Source organism: Echiichthys vipera, assembly GCF_963691815.1.
Source record: "Echiichthys vipera genome assembly, chromosome: 21".
Taxonomy (NCBI): domain Eukaryota; kingdom Metazoa; phylum Chordata; class Actinopteri; order Perciformes; family Trachinidae; genus Echiichthys; species Echiichthys vipera.
Window position 1 is genome coordinate 3,885,740 of NC_139846.1, and position 19,824 is coordinate 3,905,563.

Genomic DNA, 19,824 nt, shown 5'->3' on the forward strand with positions numbered 1-19,824 from the left:
GAGTGAATACAGGACTGTTGTGGGCAACTTTGTCACTTGTAGCTGAATCATCTGCAGCTCAACGTGACTAAAACAAAGGAGCTCGTAGTGGATCTAAGGAGGGTGAAAACACCTGTGACCCCTGTCTCCAACTAGGGGGTCCCTGCGGACACTGTAGAGGAGTATAAGTACCTGGGGGTGTACTTCAATAATAAGTTGAACTGGACCTGAAACGCAGAGGCTGTCTACAAAAAGGGTAAAAGTCTCTTCTTCCTGAGGAGGCTGAGGTCCTTTAACATCTGCCAGACGATGCTGAGGATGTTTTATGAGTCTCATCTTTTCTGTGCATCTTCTTTGCACACATAACAGCGCCTACTCTCGCTCTCTCTCTCTTCTCTGACTCCACCTGCTGTCCAGTGTTGGAAGAAGATGACAAGTATACAGAAAACTGTAAGTTAACGTGGTCTACACTTGTACTTCATCTTTTCATTCACATATTTGATATGTGTCATTTTCACATTTAATGCCAAACACAGGCAAGAACATCCTTTTTATAAATTAAATTATTATATTATAGACAAACCACAGTCACTTTATCTGTCTGTGTGCCTTTTTAACACTTTATTTACAGAGTTTTTTTCATTTATTAGACAATACATTAAAAAAAAGCTTGAATCTGAAGGTACAAATATATACAGAAATATTTTTAATTTCTTCTTCACCGTGTGAGTGCGGAGCACAGGGACGAGAGGTAGAGGAGGAACAGCATGATGTGTTTCACAGACCAAAATGTGCCACAAAAATAAATAAATAAAATAGCTCATAAAAAGTTTAAAGGTCAAGATGTCCTTCATTTATCAGCTCTGATAAAGATGTTTGCTGAACTCCTCCAACACACAGAACTGACACTCTTGTTCTCTCGTGTTTCCACTGATGAAGAACAACAAAAAGAGAAATAATCCTTTCTTGAGATTCTGCAGGAAACTTTAGTGGACACATCTCAGTGTTGTTTAGTCCTTAATTCATGTACTTCAGTCACACTGTTCCTGTCTGTGGTTTCATCACATCTGTGGCTTGTGCTGCTTTTCTCAGGCGATTTTCTTTGCCTGCAAAACAAAATTGAACAGAATTTAGTCCTGGAACACAACAGGTTTCTTCTGCAGAAGGAAGAAGATCACAGCAAACATGAGGACATTTGTTTTATTCTCATTTTATTGAGTCACTTCTGTTTTTTTAAACGGTGTGTATCATGTATTATGTTGAGGTCTCTACCTGACACTTGAATGAAGAAACAAACATTTAATCCAGATAATAAATCTTCAAAAACATGCTGATTTATAAAAATGCAGTTCATTTAAAGTCATTTTATAGAGCACTTTCATTAACAATGTTACAAAAAAAATTAGAATAAGAACAGATGAAGTAAAAATAAATAAATAAATAAGTGGGAATATAAACATATCAAGCATTTCCAAAAGCTTTCAAAGATAAAAACGTTTTAAGAAGAGATTTAAAAGAAGCCAGTGAGCTAGGAGAAAGGTCTAATGGATTATTCATTAAATTGATTAGACACTGCAGAATGATGGGTGCAAATGTAAAGTTAACTTGACCTTTAGTGCAGCACTGATGTTGTTGTTACAGATTATACAGAATACTTACTTTAAAGGTGTTACATCTTCTGATTCAGTTTTTTTCTGGTCTTTATTCCTTTTTCCTTTCTGAGTATAAAAGACATTAACATTCGTACAAACTACACACACTAAATAAATCAATAAGTAGAGGCAAAAGTATAATTATTATTTACCCTTTTACAGAGTACCACAGAAACTATTGCAGCCAAAATCCCTCCAACTATAAGTCCCAATATAATTCCAACTATAGCTCCAGGTGACATTCCTGCAGTATGAAGAGAACCTGAAACAGAAAAAATCTTCAGTTAATTCATCTTTCTAACAACCAAATGTCCACAAGTGCAACAACTACTGTAGCAAAAAGAAAGGTGTATTTGCATAAACAGACACTTGATCATCATCAGACATAAGATATCCAAAGAAATTGTGTATTTGTGCGTCAGAGCAGCTAAAATGAATCAATTAATTGATTTGTTGTCACATTGTTTCATTCATCAATTATTTTGATAACTGATTCATTCTTTTGAGTATTTTTTTCAAGAAAAAAATAAGTCAAATTTCTTTGATTGCAGCTCCTTAAATGTGAATATTTTTTGTCTTTGACAGTAAACTGAATATATTTGACTTGTGTACGAAATTAGGATTTATTTATTTATTCATTGAATTATTTAACGTAGTTTACCTTTTTAATACAGATTTATTTATTTATGTTTTATTTATTTTATTTTCAATCTAGCCTCTCATGTTTCCTCACAGTAAAGTGATGAGAATAAGGAGAGTATACCCTCACTTCCTGTCTTTAATGAATGCTGTATGTAAACGTCTGTGTTGTGTTTTTCAGGTTGTGCAGGACTGGGAACTCTGTCTGGAGTTGATGGTCCATGACTTCATGACGCACCTCAGCAGCACAGTGAGTTACTGGAAGTGTAAATACTTTGGTGTGTATTGAACCAGACACTACAGATGATAGCAGTTCAGATAAAGTGAAAGCTCACAGCTACCTCACCTTGACTGTCCTCTATCATCAGAAATGTGTTTGTGACGTACGTCTCCTCAGCACCACTGAGTTCACACGTGTACATCCCCTCTTGATTTGAAGATAAGTCTTGTAGCGTGAGGCTGCCTGACTCAGACAAACTCTTCACCTGCTGCCTCCACTGCTCTGAGACTGTGTAGGGGACGTCTGCTCCCATCTGGTTCAGGATGATCTGACTTTGGTTGAACTTCCAGATGAGGCGTGTTAGTGGAGCGTTTGAGGACGTGCAGGGGATTGTTGTTTCGGTGCTGGAACCATTGATGGAAGCTGAAGTGATTTAACACAAAAGAAAAGAAGAGATAAAATATCTGGTATTTCTGACCAGAATCTGGTTCCAGATTAAACGAGTCTTCTTAGAAATTCTTACTTGGTTTAAACAAAGTAGCTCTCCTATTGTTTCTGCGAGTGCTGACGGTGCAGATGTAGTTCACATCAGTATCTAAAACTTTCAGTGAGCTGCTGATGTTGTAGAGCTGCTGTTCTGTCGGATGGATGGTTTTGTTCTGTAGGGTCACATTGGACGGAGGGTCGGTGGTCCAGGTGAGCTCAGGCCAAGGGTAGAACCCCTCTGAGCTGCAGGTGATCCTGTTTCCTACATGCTGAATGTCGACTTCACGGACTGGAGCTGCAAGAAAAAGAGGATTCAACTTAATAGTGATGCGTATTTGAAGTGATGCAAGGGACTTTTGTGTCTGATTGGTCTGCTAAACAAACAGTACTACGGCATCTTTCTGTAAACTTTTTAGCTTAATTGTAAGTATTTCAGAGAGCACAGTCTGCCAATACTTAATAGTCAGATGATGTTGCTACAGCGCCACATATTGGCCGAATGGCACCACGTTTGTCATGTCTTCTCAGACATCATATCTACACGTCCACCAAATGTGGTTCCAATATCACCAAGCGTTCAGGTGATATGACATGTTTTGTAACATAAGCCCCGTCCACAGTATTTGAGCAAAATTTTAAGGTATATATGTATGAAATATCAAAAACCTGAAAAAAACCTGAAAAATTCACTTTTTAAAAAGATATTTTGTATCAATTCTGATGATAATTGTTGTAAAATGCTAGGAAGAGTAGCGAGAAACCCGATTTTGCACACAATTAAAAATGGCGGATTGAGCTAGACACTAAGGGGCGTGGCTTATATGGATAGATTTGTCTGGACCCGCAGCATCCATAAAAAAAATATTTTATTTGAGTATTACGGTAGAAAAGTTACAGGCTGAAACATGAAGTTTGAGACGGAATGAGAGTCAGTAACAGGTCACCATTTCTCTCACAGATAATTAACTACTCTATATTGGGTTCAAGGATTAGTTTATGTGCTTTATATGGAGTAATTAGTTTGGTGTCTGTCACTGCTCATGCTCATGATCTCCGTTCTTCGATATAAAGCAGAAATGCATAATTTCTCACATCATTTTTATGTTCAGAAAGGTCTGATTTGTTTCTGCAACAAGAATCAAAAAACATTAGAAAAATGTATAAGATTTTTTCTGAATGTTTAGTAAACTTCATTTGCACATGCATGAATTCAGAAAAAAATACTGTGGTGGACAAATGGGGGGGGGGGGGTACCAAGAGTCTGACAACTACAGTTACATTTTTAAAAGGATTATTATTATACTAAGTTTTTCTTTCAAGTGTCACTTTCTTATTCTTTGTTTTTGCAGTCAGCACAGGAAGTTTCTCGCAAAACTGTGAGACTGTGTTTACTGTGCAGGTTTCTTTATCTACTGCATGACCTTGTTCCCAAAGCCTTGAATGAATCAGTCTCCTCTATGTGGGAGTGAAACACTATCAGACAGATGTTTCTGTGCTGTCGCTTTGAGCTCAACCCACTGCAACACCAGAAAACAAAGAAAAAAGGTGCATCATGACCGCTGTAATTAAGTCTGCTCAGCTCAGTAGTTTTAGAACTGAACTGAAGGGAAAATGTAAAGTGTCTGTCACAGAACCAACACTTTTACTCTTCCGTGTGTGTTCATATGTTACAGAGAAAGTAAGCAAGGTGAAAACTTCCTTTCGTGTAGAGCGAAAGCTCTGTTTTCAGGATCTGCTGCTCTCTTGTAGCTTCTAACTGAATCTCTGAGGTTTGTAATTTAGCATACTGAAGTGTATTATATCCAACTACTGCTTGTGGTCTACTATTTCATCCCAACTCGTCACATACGCCTGTTCTGTCAGGACCCTTTGGCTTCGCTGCTCAGTGTCCTGGGCAGCCCTGTGTGTCAAAAGCATGGTGCTCCTGTTCGCTGCTTTAAACACGGGGAACATGTTGTTTACATTGTGAACTCACAAAAAACTTGGTTAGGGTTAGGAAAAGATAGTCAGTGGAGTTAAAATAAGTTTGTAACTTAATTACAGTGATGAACGGGGCACAAACTCATGAATGAATGTCCGGTGTTCATTTGACCAATCCACCACCCAGCCCTGCCTTTTAACTCAGAGTTGGGCGCTCTTAATCCTGAAGCACTTGCTCTGAGCGTCTAATATCACTGCTAGCACTGACGTCAACTGCTTACTTAATGGAAAGGGCCATTTTTAACCGGCTCTGGTTCAATTCAACGAACGATGACAGTGTCCAGAGCGCCCAGCTCATCTGCCAACCACACTCCAAAGGAGGACTCACGTTGATTGGTTCAAAAAACATCTTTTCTGTCGAGGAACCACTGCTCTAACTTCTGTCTAAATAAAATAGCACATACAATCTTACTTTTTTGTCATTCTCAAAAGTTTGAATGAGAAAAAATTTCTGTTCTTTCTCAAATGCTGTAAACTTCTGCTAGAAGTTTTAAGTTAGCAAGTTATTGATCTACAGTTAGTTGACATTTTAATGTAACGTTTAACTGTTCTTTAGGAATGTATAAATGCATACAACAGAAACAAACAGCAGTTCTATATTTGCGTTTGTGTTTCTCATACCGTCCACATATAGGTTGATGAATGCCTCCTTGCTGCCAGTGATGGTGCTGGTGTAGCACTTGTATCTGCCCTGGTCCTGAATCTTCACGCCTGACAGCAGGAGTGAGGCGTTTCCTCTGGCGATCTGCTCCTTTGGAGGCAGTGACGTTCTACCTGTGAAGCGCTCGTCCTGGCGTCCTAACTGGTCTTGGTTGCGGTAGTAAGAGTGGGCCAGCGCGCTGTCCGCTGTCACCTGAATCCAGTGAATCAACACTTCATCACCAGCAGGAAAACTACACGGCAAGACGCAGCTCTCTGTTAAAACACAGTCCACAGCATCTGTAAAAACATCAGGCAAAGAGATGTCCATTAAGGTTCAGTTCAGGGAAACGGGAGTCTCTTTAAGATGATGCATTTTGATTTTCAGGAAGGAAACAAAAACGAAAGCATTCATCAGGTGTGAGTAAGTGCGTGTGTAGGAATGTGTTCTGGTAGGTTCTGCAACATTCCAGGTAAAACTCACATCAAGCTCTTAATCTTCTTTCTACTTTACAACAGATTTATTCCACTGTTATAAACTTTACTGGACTTTACCACTTGGCCAAAGCATGACCCTGGTAATGAGAAATACTAGGTTTTATGAGCAATCATAGGTTTTATGGTAGTTTTTAAAACCTGAAGCATTTCCTTGCTGTCCGTCCTTGCTGTTATATATGTATCTCTGAACTTTCTTCCTCCACACAGTCCAGCCGAAGGTAATCCTGTTTTTAAAACAGTGAAACTCAACAGCACTTGATATTTCATTCAATTTCATTATTTAAAGTTTAAAGTGGCACAAATGAAACTGAATTCTCCTCCAATGTATTGAGTTGGCAGCTACAGTTTTATCAGACGATATCTGAAAAAAAACAAAAAAAAGTCTAAACTGGAATAAGATTAGGTGGTCTTTAAACACCTCACTCACCCGTTGTGTTCAAAGTCCATGTAGAGAATAAGACCACAAAAAACACGACCCACATGCCCACAGCCATCCTCCTTGTAAATCCCGCCGTCCTTTCTGTCGTGAACTGAGAATGAAGGAATGTAAATGCGGTGTTACATTCCTTCAAACCTGTCAAACCAGTTTGACTGTATCTGAGCAGCTGACCGTCTGAGCCTGTGGCTAACTTTAGAATACTGTGTGTGTGTGTGTGTGTGTGTGTGTGTGTGTGTGTGTGTGTGTGTGTGTGTGTGTGTGTGTGTGTGTGTGTGTGTGTGTGTGTGTCTTTCTCTCCGTATCAGAGGATAAAGGTCAAGTTTCAAAATTAAAGATTACACAAGGAGCATTGCTGTAACATTATCTGAGAGGCCCAGAGCCTGCTGAGGGAAAGGAATGCAAGAAGTTTTCTCTCAGATTTATTTTACAAGTTTACCTATTTTAACTAGAACTAACAGTGGAATCCTGTGGATTTCCTGTTGTTTTTTTAGAGTATATTGGAAGTCACAGGACAGAGGGACTGTTAGAAAACAGTGCTTTTCCTCACATGGGAAATTTCTAAATGTCCAGTCAGTGTAGGAAATTATTATTAAATGATTACTATTATAGGCTCATGGAGGTCACTTTTAGTTTCAGTTGGTGTAGGTATGTATGAGTGAAATGCTCTTCCATTCTGCGGATTATGGAGTCACAGAAGTGCCATAAAAAAGAAATCTGAACACACAACAAAATCTGAAAGCAATTTTCATTCATAACCAGCGGCCAGTTACTCTTTACTGTATATGATGCACTGTTAAAGATTTTCTTTATCTTCTTTATCTTGAGTCATTTCCATCTAACCTCCACCCACAATGGCTATGATTGGACTTGTTGCATTACTAACTGATGACTTTATCTGTTAACCAAAGGGACTTTTGATTAGTCACTTTACTTGCACTCTGGAAATCTCTCTAGAGATTAACAACACCCAAGACTTGAGTTTCAATGGGCGCAAAGAGCAAATCTACCATTATTTCATTTCTAAGGGGATTGTCCCAGTTTGGGATTCAAGTGATGAGTCTGTTGATATACAGTATTATAATTTTCTTAGTGTCAACCAATTTTATTAAGAAGACCAAAACAAACAATGAACATAGCTCGGGGTTATCTCCGGTGATTGCAGGGCAGATGGGAGTGGCAGGATCTGGGAAGCAGGTTCTGAGGACATCTGGTGGACGGGTAAAGAATAACGCTGAATGGGTTCAGATACAGAGAGGTGGGAGTGTGGCTGCAGAATGTGACAGGAACACACACAACTGAGGCGTGCACACACTTTGTTCATGTTTGTTTATTCATCATGTCATCATCTCAGAATAATTCATTTATTTATGATGAAGACAATCCCAGATGAAAAAGAAATACAGGTAGAATATTTCTTCACAAATGTACTGAACGGTGAGAACCAAATACAAGATAAAGGAGACAACAACCTACAAATGCATCAATGCAAATATTCATCAAACATCTAGAGAAGTTTACATGCAGAGAAATGTCAGTTCAGGGTTATTACAGTCAACTAAAACTGAGACTAGACACTAAAGACTTTGTTCTGCATTAAACACACCGTTAAAACAAGTCAGTCAGGGAGATGAAAACACTGGATTATACTGATAAAACATAAGAATTAATACTGGTCACTTAATAATTAAAAGTTGACAGAAATAACAGGTGAACTCATCTCTGATGCATTATTCACAGGAAGTTTTGCACAAACACTCATAGTGTTCATTATTTGGGTTAATTGTACTGTTTTTTCAGTTGTTCTGTATTCTGTTATTGGCATGCATTGACTACAATGTGAAATATCCAGAAAATATGTCACTTAGTTGGTCTGATCAAACAGACAGAAGTCTCAAAAGAAGAAAAAAAAGGTTTGGAGGAACAAATAAAAACATATTAAACATTTTCAAAATCTTTCACAAAGACAAAGGTTATAAGAAGAGATTTAAAAGAATCCAGTGAGCTAGGAGAATGGTCCAATGGATTATTAATTAAATTGATTAGACACTGCAGAATGATGGGTGCAAAAGTAAAGTTAACTTGACCTTTAGTGCAGCACTGATGTTGTTGTTACAGATTATACAGAATACTTACTTTAAAGGTGTTACATCTGATGTGATTGTTCTGTCCTTATCATGACTTGTTTCTGTCGGAGTCCAAAATACATTAACATTAGTTCAAACTACACACACAACATAAATCAATAAGTAGAAGCAGAAGTATAATTATTAAATGTACCTTTTTAGGCTCTAAGACTTTAGAGACTAAGTACAGAAGTAGTAGAGAATCACCAAAAATATTATAACCAAAATTAGAACTATAACTCCAACCACAACTCCAGCTGCAATGGCTGCAGTATTAGGAGGGTCTGAAACAGAAACATATTCAGTTAATTCATCTTTTTACCAAACAAACATCCACAAGTGCAGCCACTACTGCAACTGTAACTACTGTAGCATCAACGTGCCTTACTAAAGCGTGAAAGTATAAATACTTTGGTGTGTATTGAACCAGGCACTACAGATGATAGCAGTTCAGATAAAGTGAAAGCTCACAGCTACCTCACCTTGACTATCCTCTATCATCAGAAAGGTGTTTGTGACGTACGTCTCCTCAGCACCACTGAGTTCACACGTGTACATCCCCTCTTGATTTGAAGATAAGTCTTGTAGCGTGAGGCTGCCTGACTCAGACAAACTCTTCACCTGCTGCCTCCACTGCTCTGAGACTGTGTAGGGGACGTCTGCTCCCATCTGGTTCAGGATGATCTGATAGTGGTTGAACCTCCAGATGAAGCCCGTTGGGGAAGCGTTTGAGGACGTGCAGGGGATTGTTGTTTCGGTGCTGGAACCACTGATGGATGCTGAAGTGATTTAACACAAATGAAAAGAAGAGATGAAATATCTGTTTTTTCTGATCAGAATCTGGTCCCAAATATTCTTACTTGGTTTAAACAAAGTGGCTCTCCTCTTGTTTCTGCGAGTGCTGACGGTGCAGATGTAGTTCACATCAGTAACTGGGACCATCACAGAGCTGCTGATGTTGTAGAGCTGCTGTTCATTCTGATGGACTGTGATTTTGTCCTGGAGGATCATGTCGGATGAAGGGTCGGTGGTCCAGGTCACATCAGGCCAAGGGTAGACCCCCTTTGAAATGCAGGTGATCCAGTTTCCTACCTGTTGAATGTCGACTTTACGCACCGGAGCTGCAAGAAAAAGAGGATTCACTTTATAGGAACGTGGATTTGAAGTGATGCGGGAGACTTTTGTGTCTTGATTGTCCTGCCAATCAAACAGTTCTACTGCATCTTTCTAAGAACTATGTCTCCCCTTTGTTTCTTCTTTGTGAGATCAGTTGTATGTTGCATTTGTTGTGTTAGTAGCCTTGGTTAAATTCTAATTAGTTGACCAGTTGTCAACTGGTGTTTAATTTGCTGTTTCCCAAATTCTGTAGAGTTCAGTTTGAAGTTGGAATGGAATTTATAAATGCATACAACAGAAGCAAACAGTAGTTCTATATTATTTTTTTTTTCTATATTCACAATGTGTTTCTCATACCGTCCACATATAGGTTGATGAATGCCTCCTTGTTGCCAGTGATGGTGCTGGCGTAGCACTTGTATCTGCCCTGGTCCTGAATCTTCACGCCTGTCAGCAGGAGTGAGGCGTTTCCTCTGGAGATCTGGTCCTTCAGAGGCAGTGACGTCCTGCATCGGAAGCGCTCGTCCTGGCGCGCAAATTGGTCTTGGTTGCTGTAGTAAGAGTGGGCCGTAGCGTTTTCCGCTGTCACCTGAATCCAGTGAATCACCACTTCATCACCAGCAGGAAAACTGCACGGTAAGACGCAGCTCTCTGTTAAAACACAGTCCACAGCATCTGTAAAAACATCAGGCAAAGAGACGTCCTTTTAGGTTCAGTTCAGAGAAACGGGAGTCTCTTTAAGATGATGCATTTTGATTTTCAGGAAGGAAACAAAAACGAAAGCATTCATCAGGTGTGAGTAAGTGCGTGTGTAGGAATGTGTTCTGGTAGGTTCTGCAAGATTCCAATTAAAATTTCAGAACTTCAAGTTCTTAGTCTTCTTTATACTTCACAACAGATTTATTGTTATAAACTGTACTGGACTTAGCCACTCAGCTCAAGCATGACCCTGGTTATGAGCGTACATAGTTGGTTTTTAAAACCTGAGACATTTTCTTGCTGTCCTTCAGTTAAAGGGTTAATCCACTCATATTACACATATGTATCTCTAGTTGTGTCTTTGTACATGGTTTCAGTTATGTTCTGTGCCAGTTGAGGTAGTTTGAGCATCTGGTAAGGATGCCCCCTGGGCGCCTCCCTAGGGAGGTGTTCCAGGCACGTCCAGTAGAAGACTTAGGCTTCGGGGAAGACCCAGGACAAGGTGAAAAGATTATATCACTACACTGGCCTGGGAACACATCAGGATCCCCTAGTCAGAGCTGGTTGATGTGCTCCTTTGTTGTGACAAAAAGACAGCTGAGCCAGAAGGCAAAGCTTTCAATCTAACAGAGTGATCCACTGGTTTCCTACTTTGAGCCATTGTCTCAGATTCAGAGGTGCTTATTCTCATCACACTCTGCTGCGAACCGATCAAGTGAGTTCTGAAGGTCACTGACCAATATGCCTTCTCCAGAGCCACAAAACACCTGACCAGATGGGTATACTCCCCCAGTATCCTTGAGTGAAGAGCTGTTCGGTCCGTTGTTCCACAACCAGGACTGAATCGGCATTGTTCCTCTTCAGTCTGAGGTTCAACTATTGGCCGAACCCTTCTTTCCAGCACCTTTGAGTACACTTTATGAGTTAGGCTGAGTAGTGTGATACCCCTGTAATTGGCACAGCTCTGCCTCTACAATAGAGGGCATTGCAGTCCGATTCAGGAGTTCTTCAAAGTTCTCCTTCCACCACCCCATTACCTTCCCAGTCATAATCAATAGTGTCCCGTCCTTACTGTAAAGAGCTTGGACGGTTCCCCATTTCCCCCTTCTGAGGTGCCAAACGGTTTTCCAGAAGCACCTTGGAGCCGACCAAAAGTCCTTCTCCATGATTTTTCCAACCTTCTCCCACACCCGCTGCTTTGCCTCTGACAAGGCAGTTGGTTCCTTGCAACCGCCTCCAGAGAAAGACTCCTTCTTCAGTTGGACATCTTCCCTGACCACCGGTGTCCACCACGGTGTTCGGGGGTTACCGCCTCTTGAGGCACCTAAGATAATGAGGCTGCAGCTTTGGAAATGGGAGATTTAAACATTGCCCACTCGGGTTCAATGTCCTCATCCATCCCAACAGAGATGCCAGAAAAGGTGCGAGTTGAAGACCTTTCGGACGGGGGGCCTCCAAACTACCTGTTTGGGCTTACCAGGTCTGTCCATAGTCTTGGTTGGTGATCGGGTTGACACCTCTCTTCACCCGAGTGACCAAAACATGCAGCCTCAGATCAGACAATACGGTCACAAAATCAATCATCGACATATAAAGTTTTATCAGGCAATATCTAAAAAAAAAGTCTAGACTGGAATAAGTTGTCTTTGAACGCCTCACTCACCTGCTGTGTTCAAATGCCACCCCGAGGTCAAGACAACAAAAATCACGGCCCACATGCCCACAGCCATCCTCCGGAAAAATCTTGCTGTTGTTTCTATCGTGTACTGAGAAGAAAAGAATGTAAATGCAGTGTGATAGTGGCACAAGCGCCTGCAAACCTGTCAAACCACTTTGACTTGATCCGAACAGCTGACCATCTGAGGCGGTGGCTAATTTTAGAAGATGGAATAATCCGGAGCATGATAGAGAGGTGGGTGTGTGTGGTTAACATTTTGATTCAATGCAAATCAAATGTATTAAAGATTACACAGGGTCATTGTTGTAACATAGTAACTCAGAGGTCCACAACCTGCTGAAGGAAAATGTACTTTGCTTATATAAATGCAGCAGATTAGTTATCATATTTATTTAACTAGTTTACTTGTTTTAACTACGATGAACAGAGGACTCTGTTTATTTATTGTTTTTTAAATTGCACGTCTCTTCCTGCTCAGCAAACTCATTTTCATATTTATAGCTAAACTAAACTTTGCATTTTTATAATTTAAAATATAAACAGGCAAATGAGGAATTTGCAAAAATTTCATCCGTGTAGTGGAAGGTAAAGAAGATATTTTACTTGATAACCAACGGTCAGATACTCACTATATGCTACACAGAACAGGGTTTCTCTGCATTATTAATTTAGAGGCCACAGCACTGGAGTCTTGATTGAAAATCAATAAAGTATCGGTGGCGAGAGGGAGATTTTTCAAAAATGTGTTAAAAATATTTTATTAAATTCCTTATGAATATTTTGGGAAATTATTTTGACACACGTAGGCTATTATGTGTGTTTTGGATTGTAATTTAATTATTTTGAAGCTTAATACATCCATGGCAGCAGCAGACGAGTAATTTGGGATTTTTTTTGAATACCACCCCCAGTGAAGAAGAACACTACTACTGCAACCGCAACGGTTGCAACGGTAGCAGCTGTAGCAGCTGGAGTGAGGAGACTGTCTGTTTTTGTCTTGTGAATTTCCTGTTTTATTTTGAAATGTAACTCTCCCCTCGTTCCAGGTCACTTGCCTTTCCTCTTGTATCACCAGTCTGACGTCTTCCCCTGATCATTGATTGTTTCCACCTGTGTTCCCCTCCCTTCATGTGTACATAGTCTGTGTCTTTCCCTGTCTCGTTGCCAGAATATTTCGTCCGTTATGCCGAATGTTTCCAGCCTGTTTCCATAGCCTTGTTCATGTCTTGAGATCCAAGAATCCTCGTTCAGGTTTTTGTATTCCCTGTGTGTTCCTGTTAAAATTGATTTTGTTTTTTTGAATGCCTTTTTGTTCACCCTGTTTTTCCTCTTGGTCGGAGCGACTTTGTTTTTGTGTTTAATCTGCTACTATGTGAATTGTTTTTCCTCCTGGTTGGAGCGACTTTGTTTTTGTGCTTTATCTTATAACTTTGATAATTGTTTTTCCTCCTGTTCGGAGCGACCTTTTGTTCTGTGTTTTTGGCTCAGTGCCTTCCGTTTTGGATTTAGTGAATATATACCAGTCTGACAGTCTGTTGATGTTCCATATTTTTCTTAGTGTCAACACATCTCAATAAAAACACCAAAACAAACAATGAAGGTATCTCGGGGGAATCTCAGGTGAGGGGAGTTGCAGCTTGTTGCAGGGAAGATGGGAGTGGCACGGATCTGGGATGAAGGGTCTTAGCTACCTAACGTTAGCTTTGTCAGAAAGCTGCAACCGAACCCTGATCAAGACAGTTTGAGACGATCACAGTGTGCCAATCAACTTATACAGACAAAACACTAAAACAAGTTGACGGTTATTTGCTAAACCTCTATCTTGTTGCTAGCACGGCGACCTGTCAATCACAAGGTAGCCCCGCCCTAAAGCATACCCTGCTTTATGGTCTATTTGACTCTAAATGGGACCATAATTGACTAAATGAACATCATGCTGTATTGAAGAAAACTTGAAACTAGAGATTGAGACCATAAACCCATTAAGAAAATGTTTACTGACGTAATAAATCCATTATTACCTCAGTTAACATCTTATTAGTAAATATCTTATTTATATATAGTATTCACTGTCTCTTGTATTCACTCATTATCTTTACCATTAAAAAATGTGCACTAAATTCCATCCATCCGTCTTCAACCGCTGCTCCCTATCGGGGTCGTGGGGGGACTGGAGCCGATCCCAGCTGACATCGGGTGTGAGGCGGGGTCCACCCTGGACAGGACGCCAGTCTATCATAGGACACATAGAGACAAACAGAGACAGACAAACATTCACACCTACGGGCAATTTTAGAGTCATCAATTAACCTAACACCTGCACGTCTTTGGACTGTGGGAGGAAGAACTCGGGGAAAACTCATGCAGACACGGGGAGAACATGCAAACTCCACACAGAAGGGCCCCAGCCGGGATTCAAACCAGGAACCCTCTTGCTGTGAGGAGACAGTACTTTACAAATACTTTGTTCATGTTTGTTTATTTATCATACAATAGAATTAATCAAGGGAAAATTAATTGATTATGATGAAGACAATCACAGATGAAAAACAAATACAGGTATAATATTTCTTCACACATTTACAAAGTGGTGAGAACCAAAGACAAGATAAAGGAGACAACAACCTACAAATGCATCAATGCGGTTAAAGTTTACATGCAGAGAAATGTCACTTAAGGGTTATTACAGTCAACTAAAACTGAAAATAGATATTACACTTTGTTCTGCTTTAAAAACACAGTGAAAACAAGAGTCAAGGAGATGAAAACACTGGATTATACTGATAAAAAATAAGTCATAACAGATAATATAATTAAAAGTTGACAGAAATAATAGGTGAACTCATCTCTGATGCATTATTCACAGGACGTTAGCACTTACTGTGTTCATTATTTGGGTTAAATGTACCTTTTTTCAGTTGTTCTGTATTCTGTTTTTGTTAGGCATTGACTATAATATGGAATATCCAGAAAATATGTCACTTAGTTAGTCTATTCAATAATCAATCAAAGTACCGAAAGACACAAGGTTGGGAGCCACTGTGGAGTCATAGGAGTGCCATAAAAAGGAAAAAAATCTGGAAGAAAATAAATGTGGAAATGAAAAGAGGAATAAATAACTAATAAAATAATTGTGGCAATATGAAGACAAATAAGTGTGGGAATGTAAAGAAAAATATAAAAGAATAATAAGCATTTTATTTTCTTTATTTCCTGCCATTAAGGCTTGTAACTAAGAATTAAGAAAAGTCTTAATGGCAGAGTTTGGTCGATCTGTGCATGTGACAACAATTTCACGAGTTCCACATGTTTGGGAGGTGGAGGGAAAGAAGCCTCTTCTGAAATAAATGTCACACTGAGTCTCATTTAAGAGTATACAAAAAAACATGCTGAAAATTCTGATGCTGTGCGGATAAAGGTTTTTATGGTCAGATGAGACCAGAACTGAACTTTTTGGGCTGAACTCTAAGCTCTATGTTTGGCAGAAACCAAACACCACCCAAAACACACCATACCTACAGTGAAGCATGGTGGTGGCAGTATGTTGTAAGCTTGTTTCTCTTCAGTGGGGACTGGGCAATTAGTCAGGACTGAAGGGAAAATGGATGTGCACCCACATTCTTGAGGTAAACCTGCAAACCTCTGTGAGACACTTGAAAATGGGCAGGTGGTTTCACCTTCCTGCCTGAATACAACCCAAAACACAACTCCATAAAAACAACACAGTGGCTAAAGGACAGGAAGATGAATGTCCTAGAGTGGCCCAGTCAGAGCCCTGACCTGAATCTTACAGAACATCTGTGGATGGACTTGAAGAGTGCAGTCCATCACCACTCACCCCAGAATTTGACTTAACTCCAACAGTTCTGCAGGAAGGATGGGGAAATATTTCCAAATCTAGGTGCTCAAAGCTGGTAGAGATACATCCAAAAAGACTGGTGGCTGACTTTTACAACCCCTAGATTTAAATTTTTTATTAATTTTCAGAAAATTTGAAAAAAACTATTTCACTTGAATGTTGTAAGGCAAAATGTATAAATCACGCTGGAAAATATATTTCTTTAAGTATTATCATTTCAGGCTGTAAAACAAAAAAAGTGACTATTTCAAAATGGTATAACTTTCTATAAGCACTGTATTTGCTGTGCATATTTTTTTGCATAATGCAATTTGTTCTATTGTGTATGTGGTGGATGTTAAGATCTAGAGTGTGTCACATCACAGCTAGAGTGTGGAGGAGCTGTAAAATATTCAGGAAAAAATCTCTACAACTTGCTCTATCTCCCACAATTTTCACTCGGCTTACATCACTTTACTGTAAGTTGAAAGCATAGGAAAATATGTTCTGGTCACAAAGATGTTACTATGGGATTAGACAGGCGCACACATCTGACCCTGTGAGCCTCCAAGCCACAGGAGTGCCAATCAGCTGCCCATTGAGCTCAAATACAAACTGAGAGAAGAAACTGTTGGGATTACAGCACACAGCCAGGTTTTTAACCTGCTCTGGTTCTCACATATTTGACCCCACAAACATTAAAATTATATCAACTTCTTCAGGTGACTTTGATTGATGGAGACAGTGACCAAATTACTTAACAGTTGCTGAAGAAGACAGAAGACAAGTAAGTTGACATTTCCAATAGATCTCTGATTGGCCCTTTGTATTTTTGCTTGGACTTTATATTGCATCAGGCTGATGTAAACATTAAAGTCATCATCTCCAGTAAAGTCTTCTGTCATTCACAGTGAATAAGGTTTTTCAATACAACTTTTGGATTCTGCCAAGAGAGTATTGTTGGTGATGCCACAAATGCTGCTACATCTGGACAGATTTCTTAACTGTTAGTCTATCTAATGCTGTCTAACCTAATGCTCTGCACGTTATCAAGCTTCAGCTGCTTGATAACAAGCAGAGCATTAGACTCAGGTGTGTTGGAGCAGAGAGAAACCTAAAACATGCAGGACAGTAGCTCTCCATGAGCAGGATGGGACACCTCTGGTCTATCATGAACTACCACAGCCTTTTTTACTACTACTAATACTACTACTACTACTACTACTGCTACTACTACTACTACTGCTACTACTACTACTACTACTACTACTACCACTACCAGCCAACTTCTGCTTTTACCACTTTTGGCCTTAGCATGGAGATGTGCACCAGGTTTCAGAACGTTTAAAAGTCAAGCCATCAGTTAAAATCTCTTGCAGAGTTTTTTAGTTTATTTTATCCCTTTATTTTTCCTTGTTCTTTTCTCTATTGTATTTGCTTTTGCCTTTATGCCTTTTTATATTCCCTTTTTTGTATTTACCTACTAATTAATTTAATTTATTTCTCTTTATATTTCTAAAATTTTTATAATTATTTGGGCCTATTTGTGTTTTTATTTAATCATCTTTGTATTTCCATTCTTATTCTTCTGTAGTAATGTGCACCTATAACTCCATAAACCACTGCTTTTAATGACTTCTACTAATCTATTTGAGTTTGCAGAGCTCAGCACTGCCCTCCGTATTTAAAAACCCTAGTCCAGCGTGTACTGGCTGAGTGAACCTGGTCTGGACTCTGTGGAGGAGAGTCATGGTGTCAGAGACGCTGTAGAAGGACAGAACACCTGTGCTGTGATCCAGGTACACTCCTACTCTGGAGGACACAGGACCTGAGATGGGAGTTCTGACATCTTTGTCTCTAAAGTAATAACTGCCCGTATAACAATCTAACACCCAAGATTTGGAATTTTGTCCAAATATATGTTCGTTAGAGCTTCCGTCTCTGCTAATATTCTTGTATGCTACTGCTACAGAAACTCCCCCTCTCCACTCCACCTCCCAGTAACATCGTCCAGCCAGACTCTCTCTACTCAGGACCTGATACTCTTTAGTGAATCTGTCTGTGGAACAAGACAAATAAGACTGTTCATACGTCATTCGTGTTGCTTTTCTGTTCCCCTCAGATAATGACAGATATTTGTGTGCTGTGTTTGAGTCCAGTGTAATTTCACGTGAATATTTTAGGAATTCAGATCTGGTCCTCTCGTCCAGAGCGTCCTGTATTTTATCTCCAAGGCCTGACACAGCCGCCGTCACATCGTCAAAGAACCACAGAGCACGCGTGTTGGCGCAAGGTATCTTTGTGTATTCACCGAGTGGTGGCGCTGGGGTGTAGCTGTGTAGAAACTGGGTGTGATCCTCTGTGTCTGAGAACTGCTCCAGCTCAGCGTCTTTCCTCTTCAGCTCAGTGATCTCCTGCTCCAGCTTCTCCTGAAGCTCTTTCACTGGTCTCACTAAAGTTTCCTGCCGGGATCTGACCTGCTGCTTCACATCAGAGCTTCTTTTCTCCATGAGGCGGATCACCTCAGACAAGATCTTCTCACTGTCCTCCGCTGCTTTATCAGCAGAGCCATTGATTGTGTCCATCTCCTGTTGAAGCATCTTCACGTCTTTCTCTCTGTCATGGATCCTCTGCTGGATGTTTAGCCGACTCCCCTCGAGCTTCCTCTGCCTTTCCCTCCTCTCTGCTGCAGCTGAGACTGTGTCGTGGCCTTTGTGTTCGTCCACAGGGCAGAGGTAGCAGATGCACCGCTGATCAGTACGGCAGAACATCTGCATCACCTCATCGTGACGAGAGCAGATGTTCTCCTGCAGCTTCTTGGAGACGTCCTCCAGCTTGTGTTTCTTTAAAGGAGCTGCTTCATAATGAGGCTGCAGGTGTTTCTCACAGAAAGAGACCAGACATTGCACACAGGACTTGAGAGCTTTCAGTTTCTTCCCGGTGCAGAAATCACAGGGCACATCCTCAGGTCCAGCATAGCAGTGATCATCAGGAGCAGCCTGGAGTCCAGTCTTTTTCAGTTCCTCCACTAAATCTGCCAACATGGTGTTTTTCAGCAGGGCAGGCCTCGGTGTGAAGCTCTGCCTGCACTGAGGGCAGCTGTGGGTTACGTCATCTTTGTCCCAGTAGCTTTTCATACAGCTCATGCAGTAGCTGTGTCCACAGGGGAGAGTCACCGGATCCTTTGGGAGATCCAGACAGATGGAACAAGAGAATTTTTTCCGTTCCTGCTGAACTACTTGTTGCGCCATTTCACTTTGTGGTGCGTGAGAGTATATTTGGGAAGAAACAGACGTCTGTGCTCCTCTGATACAGAACACAACGCCTTTTGTTTCCTGTTTATTTGCAGCTCTTCACTGAAAGGGGCTCTTCAGCTCCTCCTCTATCACATGCTGGTTTTCTCTTAAAGGGGAAAACGTTTTTGTCTCTGGCACTCATCAATTTTGAGATTTGGAACTAATTTTCTAAAAACAAGTCTTCTTTCAGACTGGTGTAAAGAAAACACTTCTTTGACTTCACTTTGTCTGTTTGTGTCTGTAGATTTCCTAAATTCACCAAAAGTTAACATTGGATAATGCCTCATTTCTGTATTTAAACATTTCAGAGAAGTTGTAATATAAAAAATGACAGTGTTAATGTGAGTAATGAAGTGGGGAAGTTTCATGATGATATCTCTAAATCCTGTTCACCTTTAGTGTGTTTTTAAAAGTCCACTTCAGCAGCACTTGGAGACACCAACCTCTACACTTTCCCTCCTCTCTATATTCTGAAGGTTCTGACATTCACAGCCTCATTCAGACGACAGTTATTCTTAAAAACATGCAGAAAATCTCTGAGT

The 19,824-nt window shown here is 40.2% G+C and overlaps 2 protein-coding genes across 2 annotated transcripts; both read right to left on the bottom strand.

Annotated features, from left to right (window-relative positions):
• Window positions 1–577: 577 nt before the first annotated feature.
• Window positions 578–12,308, bottom strand: hhla2b.2 (HERV-H LTR-associating 2b, tandem duplicate 2). The gene is made up of 11 exons (XM_083936033.1): window positions 12,134–12,308; window positions 10,129–10,446; window positions 9,516–9,776; window positions 9,138–9,434; window positions 6,521–6,613; window positions 5,578–5,895; window positions 3,014–3,271; window positions 2,617–2,913; window positions 1,784–1,893; window positions 1,639–1,697; window positions 578–1,085 (listed from the first exon to the last, which is right to left on the bottom strand). Exons 1-11 carry the CDS (start codon window positions 12,198–12,200, stop codon window positions 980–982), a joined length of 2,184 nt encoding a protein of 727 aa, XP_083792159.1. The 5' UTR covers window positions 12,201–12,308; the 3' UTR covers window positions 578–979.
• A 5,284-nt stretch (window positions 12,309–17,592) lies between these two features.
• On the bottom strand, window positions 17,593–19,237 carry LOC310963292 (tripartite motif-containing protein 16-like; the record flags this gene model as incomplete). The annotated part of the gene is made up of 1 exon (XM_083936034.1): window positions 17,593–19,237. The coding sequence occupies one exon, from the start codon at window positions 19,235–19,237 to the stop codon at window positions 17,633–17,635; it is 1,605 nt and encodes a 534-aa protein (XP_083792160.1). The 3' UTR covers window positions 17,593–17,632.
• Between the last annotated feature and the right edge of the window lie 587 nt (window positions 19,238–19,824).

Bases quoted from the DNA above. Each gene is read 5' to 3' on its own strand.
- hhla2b.2 (XM_083936033.1), bottom strand. From the start codon at position 12,200: ATGGCTGTGGGCATGTGGGCCGTGATTTTTGTTGTCTTGACCTCGGGG. The intron at 9,777-10,128 runs GTATGAGAAACA...TTTTTCTTGCAG, and splicing joins CATCAACCTATATGTGGACG to CTCCGGTGCGTAAAGTCGAC. The intron at 1,894-2,616 runs GTGAGGTAGCTG...TTTCTGTTTCAG, and splicing joins GATGATAGAGGACAGTCAAG to GTTCTCTTCATACTGCAGGA.